General features: G+C 20.9%; 1 protein-coding gene across 1 annotated transcript; it reads left to right on the top strand.

The window, feature by feature from the left end:
* The first annotated feature begins 5539 nt into the window (after positions 1 to 5539).
* LOC129618419 (endocuticle structural glycoprotein SgAbd-5-like) lies at positions 5540 to 12145 on the top strand. Its single transcript, XM_055533154.1, has 2 exons — positions 5540 to 5839; positions 11528 to 12145. The coding sequence occupies exons 1-2, from the start codon at positions 5712 to 5714 to the stop codon at positions 11706 to 11708; spliced, it is 309 nt and encodes a 102-aa protein (XP_055389129.1). The 5' UTR covers positions 5540 to 5711; the 3' UTR covers positions 11709 to 12145.
* The last annotated feature ends 784 nt before the right edge of the window (positions 12146 to 12929 follow it).

Below are 12929 nucleotides of genomic sequence, written 5' to 3'. Positions count from 1 at the left end.
TATGAGTTCTGTATAATAAAAATTTAACAATTTAAAATTCATTGCATAATAATTTGTCTGCAGAATTTTAATTAAAAATACATTTAATTTTATTATTTAATTTACTTGTACATATGTACAATACTATAATTGTATACCATATTTATTTTCGATCCATAAAATTAAAGAAATTTAAATTAAAAGGAAATTTGTTTGTTGGACGGAAAAATTGCGATATCTTGTACATATGCAACTTTGTTTAGGTACTTATGTATATGTGGTATGTAATTCAATTGTAATCAAATTAAAATGAACAAAAAGTTACGATTATATTAGAATTTATAAGCACGTTTATAAAAAGATTCTTGTATAACAGTTGAAATTGTATTAAAATAAAAGAAGAATAAGATTTTCAAGTTGAGTTAATATAAAGTTTGATTTGCATGTAAAAATTTTTTTATATATATTATGAGGACTGTTTAACATTAGGTCACGCCATTTTGTTCCCAGAATACACACGAGAAGCGCATCAAATCGAGCACCTTTCAAATAACTTTACGGTCAAAAAATATGATGGCTTCAATAGTATGGGTTTTATAGCGGAGCTTTTTTAGTATTAGGAAGCTCATACCATTCCTATAATGAATATTTCCAAGTATTTGCTGGGGTTTCGGATAATATAAGTGAACGATGGTAAGGCTGTAATAAGCTATGGCTGACTGTGGAGTCGGTATGTTATAAAACATTATTTATTAGAATGTCTAAAAATTTTCACTTATAGGAAGTGGAATACCACATATAAACTCCTAAAGTCTAAAGGCAGGAATTTTTTTCATATTGAAATTTCCCGGACAATTATTGAACAATTAGAAAAAAATGTGTTATACAATATAATTAATTTTAAAAACTTTTATGAATTAATTATCTTAGTTATCAATTTTTCATAAATAATTTTTTGGAATATCTTAATAATTACCAATAACAATATTCGCTCCAATATTTTATTCTAACACTATTTATATTAATTAATTAATTATTATTCATTCTTATACTCGTATTCATGATGGCATTTCTTAGGTACCTATATTATATTGTTAATCAGTTCGAACTATGCTCATACATTATTAAATTTTTAAAATAGTCTTAAATTATTATAATTAAAATTTATTTTAATTTTTGATTAAGTAAAAGAAAAAATAATTTTTGCTTTATAATTTATAGATTCATTCGTTTAAAGCCTTAAGGCTAAATTTTCAATAAATAATTTAAATTTTGAAAGTACAAAAAAAATTGATTTTTTTTTAATTTTTAATAAAATTTATTTTATAATTTATTTTATTGACATTTGAATGAAATTTTAATAAAAAATTTTAATAAATATTGGCACTAAATATTTTATTTTAAATAAATTTTTGCCCTCTGGCGGTCAATTTATATATAATTTATAATCGAAATACAAAATATGCCTTGAAATTTTTTAATTATTATTTCGAGATTTGTTCTTACTTGCTTTTTTTGTATTGATAATTAAATGTGATATTATTCATATGAGTATTGAAGTTAAATTGGAGTTCATTGGGTTCAATTTTTTCTTTTTTTTTTTTTTGGAAAAGAACTAAACAAAAAATATATTAAGTGTTAATTATAAAAGGAAATGTAATTTTGCATTGAAATATGACCGAAAAATTCTGGTAATTCAAAATAGAATGAAAATATTAAATATAAAAACTTTATAAAACAAAAAAAAACATAATATTTAACTGTAATCTAAATAAAATTCTAACACAAAATTTGAAAATTTGTTACCGTAAACAATAATCGTCTAAGTAAAATTTAATAATTTCTAAGTTAGTTATAAAAATACATTTTGTAACAGATTTCGTGAAAATTTGTTAGGTATACCTGAATTAGTTTTCGTTGATGATACAGAAATTGCTGGACTTGAAATTATTTTTAACAAAACTATTAGGAATATAGACATGTTTTTTAGGAAGACGAAATTGTTCAAGTAGCCGGCTTTGTATCTGAACGTACAATAGTGACTTGGTTTTTGTAACGAATTGATAATAAAATAACAGGTTATCTGTGTTAATTGGGATTCCTTCTAATCTGAGTCATGCTAGTCAACTGAATCAAACACTTAACCATTTTTTCATTAATTCCGAAACTATAAATATAATATTGTAAAAATTTACAATATTTATTTTAAAAGAATATTTTTTTTACTTCAAACTTAGTTTATTAAAATATATCTCTTTATATGTAATAAAAATTATTATATAATATATGAACAATGTTATATAGACTAGAGGATAATTCAAATAGGACACGAATTAATATAACAAAACAAGACCGTGGAATGAAAATCGAATAGAATATATTAGACAAAAATTTCCGGATTCTTAACATTTACATAATTTTAAAAGAGAAACGGTTATTGTAACAGTATCACGTACCATTTTTTTTTATCATATTCACACATTTTATTTTTTGTTATACAATTTCAGTATATACTTTTATACGGTTTAAGTAAATTTAAATTTATGAACTTCCGTTTTTTGTATGTATGATAACAAGAATCTGTGTTTTTTTTTTGGAATAAATTTAAGATTTTAATCGAAATAACCTTAAATTATTTTTATTTTTACTCAATTATTTTAATTTAATTTTAATATTATTTATGTTATAAGTACATAAAATTATTTTTATTATACAAAAAATACAATTTTTTTAAAACATGTAATTAAAGAGAAGAAAAAAAAGTAATGGAGAAAAATTGTTAAGGAAGATTAAAGATGTTAAAAATTAAAAAGATATTGTAAACACACAATATTCATACATCACTTAAATTTTATTACAGATCATTTAGATCAACATTTTATTCTTCTTCTATATACGTGATGCTTATATGAATGGAAACTCTTAAAATAATATAATGTATGAGGTTTAAAATTGACCATTAAAAAAAAAAAATATTTTGTCCTTTTTTTTTATTAATCACGATATTATAAAAAATTTTAAATAATAATTTACACGCATTATGATGATCATATACTTACGTTATAATAAATGTATACCATAAGCATTTAGTTATAACTTATTAGTATGTCCTGTCAACATAACAATTACAATTCGCCTTTTTATTTTTCATATATTTTAAGGCTTCATTTCTCATTTAAATTATATGCAAGTCATATATGAAATGCATTCTTTATACTTACTTTATTTTTGAAATTTTATATTGAAATGTTTAAAAAATTTTTTGGATAACTTTAATTATAGATTTTTTTTGTTTTTTATTTTTTTTTTTTAAATTCTTTTTAAATTTTTAATTTATTTAAAATATCTTATTACAATTTTTTGGTTTTAGTTCTTATAAATCATAATAATTGCACGATATCTGAATATTTATTAAAATAATCCTTCAAAAAATTTAATATACATACATGACATACATACATATGTACATAATAATGTATAAATTAAATCCTTTTCATATATTAATTGTAATACGCACTCTTTTTTATAATCATATGTGGGATTTTTAAAAATAAAATGAGAAAGAGAAAATTAAAATACCGAAAAAATTCAAAAATAAAAATAAAAAAAAAAATTTTTATTCTCAAGGTCAATTTATTTTTTTTATTTCGATTTTATTTTTTCGCTATATGCACCATTCCATAAATACATTTTATTCCTTTATGCATTTAAAAATGCTAAAAAAATTTTTTTCTTATAAAAAATCTTCTTTTAATTTTCTTTAATTTTCTTAAATGTTTTATTGATTTTTTCTTCTTTTTTCTTACATGATGAATGGTATTTTGTAAGAAGACATTTATATTTACATGAAGTAACATTAGTATATCAAAAATAAAAAATTATGTATAGTCTGCTCGTAATCATAAATGTTTTATCTACAATTTTGTTTGATTTCGCAGATTCTATGAAATTTAATTGCATAATATGTTGATGAGCTAACAAGACGAGAATTTAGGAAAAAATATTTTTTTACTTGAACCAACCGAACTAATAATAATCTTGAAAGTTTATACATAAATATCGGACTGAAATATATATGTGATATTTCGAAGACAATATTCAGGCGTAACAGTTTTACTCTAGATACGACATAATTAAAATTTTTTGATAAAGATACACCTGAATCCGTTTATCCGCCTGTCTTTGTAAGGGTCAGTGTGCGAAATTGTAAGACAGAAGAGAGGAATTCTACAAGTACTAGTAAATAAATTTCATTTAGAAAGCTGTTTTTGTACGACAAAAATCTCCCATCCTCCTCTAGCTATAACACTTTAAAATTCTTAAAAGATAAAATTTTTTTTTAAATTTTATTTTATCGTTGCCATATAGGCAAATTTTCAATTCTGTATTTACGTAAGAAGTTTACAAAATTTATCTCTTTTTGATTACAATTTTCATTTTCTCCATTCTCTCTTGAAATAACATTCTCTCATTGATTACAATTTTCGATCGGTTATTTTATCAAAATTAAGAGCTTTATTGTATTTTTACTAAATTAGGAAGATAAAGGAAAATAACATTTTCATCAAACCTTATAATTATAGCCTAATTAAACTGTAAATTCTACTAAATGCAATATTTTATTCACATACTCCTGAAAGTATGCAATTTTTCATAAGATTTTATTAACATCAAAAAAAAACATTTTTATTTCATTTTTTAGCCCTTAAAAACCTATATTTTGCAATAGCAATACTTAATATATGAGAAATTTTTTAATTTAATTTCATTTTATTACCAAAATTCTTATATTTTATTGATAAACCACATTTTTAAATTATGGCTTCGAATTAAAGAAGATGACACTTAACTTATGCGTGCCAGAATTAAAAATATGAAAACAAAAAATCAAAACACACAAAACTCATATATTTTTTTTAATAAATATATTTTTTCGATTTATCATATCAAAAAACCAAAAAAACAAAAATAAAACAAAAAAATTAAATATCTTCTTAAGACATCGAATATAACAAATTATATAAAAAGTAAATAATAAAATAAGGAATCCGAATGTATAAAGTACAGCAAAGGCCAGTATTAAATTACTTTATACTTATAATACTTACATGATATTTACACTACTAACCAATATACCTAATACCCTCCCTCACCATCTATACCATCTCAACGACATCATTATACTTACCATCATCAAGCAAAATCAAAAAAGAAGATAGTATATAGTAAAGTAATAAAAGAAAAATACAAAAATTAAAACAAAAAAAAACAACTATTATAAGAAAAAACCAAATTACACCAACAAATAATAAAAAAGTACCAGAAAAGTTTTGATCGCTAAAATAAAAAGGTAAAAAACAACAACAACAAAATGAAAAACTTTGCAACATCAGATCAGAAAATTTTTATTTTTTATGTTTTTGTTGTTGTTGTTATTGCTATTTTTAATAACTTCAAAAAAAAAAACACATATACCATCATTATATTATTATTTACACATACCACTTTTATGGTATATAAGGCGAGTGTCATCTTTTAACTAGCATCAGTTGCAAAGTTTTCTAGCATCAGTTAATAACAACACAAAAAATAAATTTTTTTAATTATTTAATAATTAAATTCTTTATTAAAAAATTAATAATTAATTAATTAAATTTAATTTAATTTAAAAAAAATTTTTTTTAATTTTTGTTCTTTGTTAATTTTAAAAAAAACAAAAAATCTTTTTAAAAATGTTCAAAATTGCCGTAGTATTTGCCGTTTTATTCGCTGTTGCATTAGGTCGTCCACAACAACAACCGGAAGTAACAATTCTTAGATACGAAAATAATAATGATGGATCCGGAAACTATCATTACGAGTAAGGATATAATAACATTTTCTTTTTTGTTCTTCATATATTTTTCAAATTAAATTTTTACAAAATATGAAAAGTGCATAATAATTAAAGAAGAAATAAATTAAAAAAAAAAAACAATGAACATAATTGAAGAAAAAATAATGAATTATCAAAAATTTCTACATAACTACATAGTGAGGATATTTGATAAACTATATTAAAAGGATATTACAAAAAGGATTTCAATATTAAAACTTTAAAATTAGAATTTTATTGAAAAAGTACATTGAATATTTTTGTTTTAAAAATCAGTGAAATTCAAATGGTTTTGTTTTTATGATGAAGTCATTGATATGATAAAGTGCTAATAAACATATGAATAGATTAATAATTTCAAATAATTATTTTTGTATATATATATATATATTTAAATATATATTTAAATGAATGAAAATTGTGAGAAATTCTCAAATCAGAATAAAACTAGGACTCGGGCTCAATAAATTTAAAGGAATTTAATCAATTAATTAATAACGATTAAAAAGTTATTAATAAATTAGATGATTAACTATTTTGAGTAATTCAAATTTAATTAAAAATAATTATGCTTTGAAATATTATAATTGAAAGAATAAATTTAAATTTTAATTTTTCATGTTTTAGTTAAAAATTTCTTAATAAATAATTTAGAAGAATTCTGAGTGTATATTTATGATATACAAGAAAAATTTTTTAAATATTTGAATTAAATTTTAAATCTTCTGTGTTACATTCGCAATTATCTGTGCTCACAAACTATTGTTAATATTTCATTTATCTTTAAAAAGCATCTTTTATTTTTTCTAAAAATTTACCAAATAATAACCTTTCAATTATATCCCAGTTAAAAGTAATTATTAAATATTTTTCATTCATTTCTTTTGTCCAAAAATTTAATATTATTAATTATAAATTTATATACTCATTTGAAATTAAGCATATAAAACTTTCTTTCATACTAAAATTACAAAATTTTCACAATTAATAAATTACTATCATTACTTAATAGCACAATATATAGATTATGTATGTATGAATATAATAGACCATTTATGACCTAAATCATAAAAAAATTACATGAATTACATACTATGTATTCGTAGTCAGGAATCTATAATCAGATATTAATATTATAATTTATTGCTTTAAGCAATGAATTGCGGCGTGTTCATTATATAGGAGTTATTATTAATTTTTTTTTAATATTAATTATAATTTAAACGGCCCATTTCATCGAATTTTCTTATATATAAAAAACTAAATTATTATTATAATAATTTACTTTGCCATACTCTCATAAACAAGTTGATCATTTTGCGATTTTATACTTTAAATTATGTTTTTCTGTACATCGTTTAAAGCATTAAATATTTTTTTAAATTTTTTGCCATTTTTTTAATAATTTAAATATATTTTATTTAATTTTAAAGAAAAAAAAGCCAAAATAATTTATTTTAACACCCGATAAAATCATCATCATACAAAAACAAAAAAAAAATTCCCTTAATTTAATTTAAAGAAGAATTATTCAAGAAACAAACAAAAAAGAAGATATAGTAAATTGCAAACAATGCCAACAGCTATACCATGTCATTCATTTAGGCCTTATTTTTCATATGAATTCATTCATACATGTATAATTGATTTCTGTGTATGAACACATAAAAAACCATTAAATTTATTTTGCTTACAAGAAAAAGAACAAATATGAAATAAAATGTAAAACACAAGGAAATTTTGTTGGACATATCATAATCATATAATTGACTATATATTTTTATATTATGTTAATTGACCGCATCTGAAAGAAATTTTTCAACAATACAAAAAAAATTCCAGATAAATAAGTTTTAATTTTATGGCTTTTTGTCACATAATTGTTTTTTTTTTTATAATATTATGCATAAATTTTCATATATTATATTGTATGTACTGTTATACGTATGTATAACAGTTTTAAAACTGTTATATGTAAGTATAACAGTTATGGTTTTTACATAATACATTTGGTATAACACATTAAATTGGCTGATTTATAGGTTTTGAGTATCAAAATTCTTAACAAAAGCTATTTCATTTCACACTTAAATTTTATATAAATTTAATTATATGAAGATTAGAATGGGTTTATATTCGAAGTAATTCGTTCAATAATATGTTCAAATAATCAAAAGAATTATCATCTTAACAATACTTGTTGATGGTTTCAATAGAGCAAATAAATTTTATACCATAATAATTTTTCAATTATATAAATATTATAATAATATATCAAGCTTACACACATGTAGACATCAAACATACAAATTGTTCATGAATTTTGTTTGATAATAATTCAATAGAGTTCTATTTTTCCCATTAAATGAAATAAATCAATGTCTACCTTCACAAATATACTATTAATTGCATCGAACATCAATGTATAAGCAATGTATGATAGTATTCTATATCTTACATTAATTAATAGTTACATAATCCCAATATATGGTGAAAACTTATGTAATGCCCTCAATATAAGAAGATAAAGCAACAATATTTTTTCATGGTCAATTAAAATTTAATACCCACAAATTATATTAAAAAGAAAATAAAATTTATATTGAAATTATAAATTTATAATTTATCTGATGAAATTTTTATACTCTCTTATACATAATCGAACATCTTTACAAACACAAAGTTTTCTTTACATAATTATTTTGTGAACATTTTTGTTCCTTTCTACTATCTTTATACCCACATATTATCAAAAAAAAAAAAAAATTCATATTATTAAATAATCGAAATTTTTAAAAATATTGGTCATCGATTAAAATGCAAAAGAATGATAAAAAGCATATGTTTCTGGAATTTTTCAAAAAAAAAATCTACAATCAACAAATTGTTTTTTTTGTTCGAGATTAATTGATGAAGATTTAACACAGTCAAGAGTTTTTCAATGATTTAATAAATGAAACGTGATAAATGACATAGCCGACTGCAGACCAACCAAACAAACCAATTGTATAGTATACAGTAAATTTGCAAGACAGCATTATTTACAACAGCAACAAGAAAAAAATATTACAATTTTTTTTTTCTTCTCTTCTTAAATCTTATATTAAAATTTTTTCATTTTTGGATTTTTTGCGCGCTCCTACAATTTCATTTTAATACTCGTAAATTTTTTAAGTAAATATTTTTGTATGATTGCATAATTTATACAAGTTGTTTGCTGCTCATCTTCAGTTTATTTTTAATAATCTTTAATATCATGTTTTTGTTGTTGTTTATCTTCTTCTTTTTCTTGTACTTCTTTTTTTTTTTTTGAAATTGGTACATGATTACATGATTTTGAAATATTGTGTTCTTGCAAATTAATATAAAAATTATTTTACTTACTATAAGATTTTGTAATTAAAAATTAAAATTATCTACATTTACATAATGAATGTATAGATGCTTAGTATCTAGTACATATGCAAATAGAAGTTATGGGTAAATAGACCTTCTATATAAAGATTAATATAATATACGGAAATTTTCTTGTTTATTTATGCATTTTATATTTTTTTTTTTTGCTATTTATAGATGATTACCGATATATTTTCTTTAACATTAAGTTTTAACATTTTAAAATGTAAAATACATTAAAACAACATAATCTATTATACATTTATGTATATACGAGTTATTTGAAATCAGAAAATATTGGAAAATTTGGAAAATTATTTTAAAAATTCATTGACATAAAATGGATGATTAAAATCATTACTTTTACGCATGTAGCATGTGATTTCAAAAAAAAAAAAATTACAGGGAATTTGTGTATATTCCAACAGGCATGCAAAATTCTTTCAATATCTAACAGTTAAATTGTTTCGTTTTTGCATTTTATTGGGCCATTTCAGCTTCAACTTAGATCAAATTTCAAGTCCAGCATTGCATTCAAAATATTTCAATAATTTTTTAGTTCTAAAAGTATTTTCAATATACAAAATTCAAAATCAAAACGGAATACTAGAATTTAAATTTTAAAAATTGTTGGCTTTCCGAACATATTCTCTATAATAATGCGGTCTTATACGAATTCTAAAAGAATTGTATATTCTATTCATAGATCGCCGTTCCTAATTAATTTTGGACGGCATATTAATGTTACAAATTTAAAATTTAGCTAAAAATCTCATAGAATTTTAATCAGAATGAAATTACATATTTTTCAACATATTATAAAATTTCACTATATGCACCTATACCAATACATAATCATTATATTCCGAAACATCTAATTTATAAATCATTTATTACAAGTTTTACATGATTATCAAATATTGTTGTTCAGAATTATTTAATAAATACATTTAATAACTGTTATACAAAAATTTAATAATTATTGCTTTTAAAATATTGAAAGCAATTGAAATTGTTGAAATTGCTTTTGCTAAATATTGCTAGTATAGCATCACATATATACTATTAAAAATATATTTATACCGCCCAAAATTACTTATACAGTTTTTGCAAAATCCTTAATGAAATCTCATATAATGCAATAAATTAGCAATATCCACTGCATTAGTTTATGTAACAATATTTTCAATTTTATTAACAAAATACATACAATATTACATACAATATTGTTGTAAATAATTAATTTAACATTGTATTTTCTATATATGCCAGAAAACATTTAATGTACATACATATGTAGATACATGAATTGAAGATGTAATTATTTCAATTAAATTAATTAAAAATTTAAATGTGTTTAAAATACAATTAACCTGAATCACGTTTTAATATCATTATATTAATTTTCTTTTTTTTTCAAAATATATAAATTTCGCGAAAAATAATAAAATTAAGAAATAATAATCGATTTCTAATGTTTATAATTACGAAATTTCTTATAATATAGATAAGTATAGTAATAAAATTGTTGAAATAAGAAAAAAAAAAGTTGTTATTTTGACAATGACATAAAAAAAAAAATTTAAAAAATCTATTTACCTTTTTTGTGCATATATGAGGTGTTTTTTTTTTTTGCAATTTTCTATAATAATCAACAATAAGAAATATAAGAGAAAAATATTTGAAAATAAGTGAATCTTCATTTTTGATTTTATATACGAGTATTCATAGCTTTGCTGATTTTTAATTTATATATACTCTTTAGTACAGATATATGTATATGCATTATATGTGCACATGCACATATCGTATAAAATATTCAACAAATTTTATTACAGTGCTTTTATGAAAAGCTATAAAAGAAATTAAATTTTAAATCAACAATTTAATTACGTTTTATTTTTTTAGAATTACAATTTTTAATGAAAATTCACAGTATGTCAAAGAAAATCTAAAATTTTTATAGTTAAATTAATTTTGAAATTCAATGAAATTTTGAATTTTAATATTTAAATTCAAAAATTATTATTGTTAAATTAACAGTTAAGGCTGTTAAGTTAAATTTTGAAGAATTGTTAAATTAACAGTAATAATTTTGGATTTTTAAAATTTAACAAATTCTTATAATGCACTTTAAATTTTGCTTGGAGGAAACCCCCCCCGCATTTCCTCAATTATTTACAATTTAATTTAATAATTAAATAAAAATTTTTAATAATTTTTAATTTTTATAAATTAAATATTAAAATTTCTATTTTCCCATTCTTTATTAAATAGATATGAATTAAGTGATGGACAACGTCGTGATGAAACTGGTGAATTAAAAAATGTTGAAGGTGCTGAAGAACCTGTTGTTGTTATGACTGGTAGTTGGAGTTATGTTGATGCTGAAGGTAAAACACATGAAGTAACATATACAGCTGATGAAAATGGGTTCCATCCAGTTGTATCAAAATAAAAGGGTTGGCTTTTTTATGTTAAGGGGATGATAAACAACAACAAACAAACAAATATATAAAACAACAACAACAACAACAATTCAGAATACTCACACAGATACAAAAAGTACACACACTCACACACTCTAAAAATAACAATAGAAATTTTCTAAAACAAACAAAATACAACAAAAAAAAATATATAAAAATTATAAAAAAAAACTTAAATTACACCCACACAAATTTTATAAAAAAAAAATAATTTAAAAAAAAAATTATTGTTTTTGTTAAAAAAAACGCTTTCGGCCAGTATTTCAAAATTATTTTTAATATTTTATTTTTTTCTAAAAATAATGAAAATGTGAAAAAAAAAAAACAAAAATTTTTTAAAAATCCTTTAGTTTATTTACCGTTATTGTGAGTAGTAATTCCTCCCCCTTCTCCCACTCCAATATAAAAATTTTATTATATATAAATTTAAGATATTACATGATTTTGTATATGTATATAAAAAATATTATATATATATGTATGTTTTTCTTAAATTCTCTTTTGTACATAGACTGTGACAGAATAAAATAAAAAATAATGTTAAAAAAAAATTAAAAGGAAAAAATTTAAAAATTTTAAGAATAAAAATTATGTGAAACAAAATTGAAAAGTCAAAAAAAAAAAATAAATAAAAAAAATATTTAAAAAAAAAATATATGTGCCTTTTTTAATTAATCTAATGTAATTTGTAAGGGAATATATTCTAATACAGAAGGGTCCAATTGTCGTTAATGCAAAAAAATTATTAAACTTTGGTTACCAAAATAAATCGTTATTAAAACTACTGAAAAGCAACTGTTGCAGCAGTTTTACACTAACATTTTTTTTTGCAGCGACATCAATATGATTTGCTAGCTTAATTATATTTACTACATAATATTATTTACTATTAATTTCATAATTAATAATAATTAATATTATTAGTGAACTACTTATCCTAATTATAGGTTGTTGTCTTTGATTACAGTAATGCATTGCGTTTCATATACTTGTATAATTTATTTCGACTATCATCCATTTTCTTTTTAAAAATCTAGTGCATTTTTATTAACACTCCATTAAGACTGACTCCTATCGAGTAATTTGCAAGATTATAAGACATGAAAAATTCAAAATTCTTGTACATATAGTTTTACAACTTCCTAGTATTTTTCTCCTATTGTAAATGATTGTCACACATTCTTATATTA

Source organism: Condylostylus longicornis, unplaced genomic scaffold (genome assembly GCF_029603195.1).
Source record: "Condylostylus longicornis isolate FDR11 unplaced genomic scaffold, ASM2960319v2 ptg000006l, whole genome shotgun sequence".
NCBI classification, from domain to species: domain Eukaryota; kingdom Metazoa; phylum Arthropoda; class Insecta; order Diptera; family Dolichopodidae; genus Condylostylus; species Condylostylus longicornis.
The sequence above is the reverse complement of the archived record's forward strand: the minus strand, read 5'-3'. Positions and strand labels throughout refer to the sequence as shown.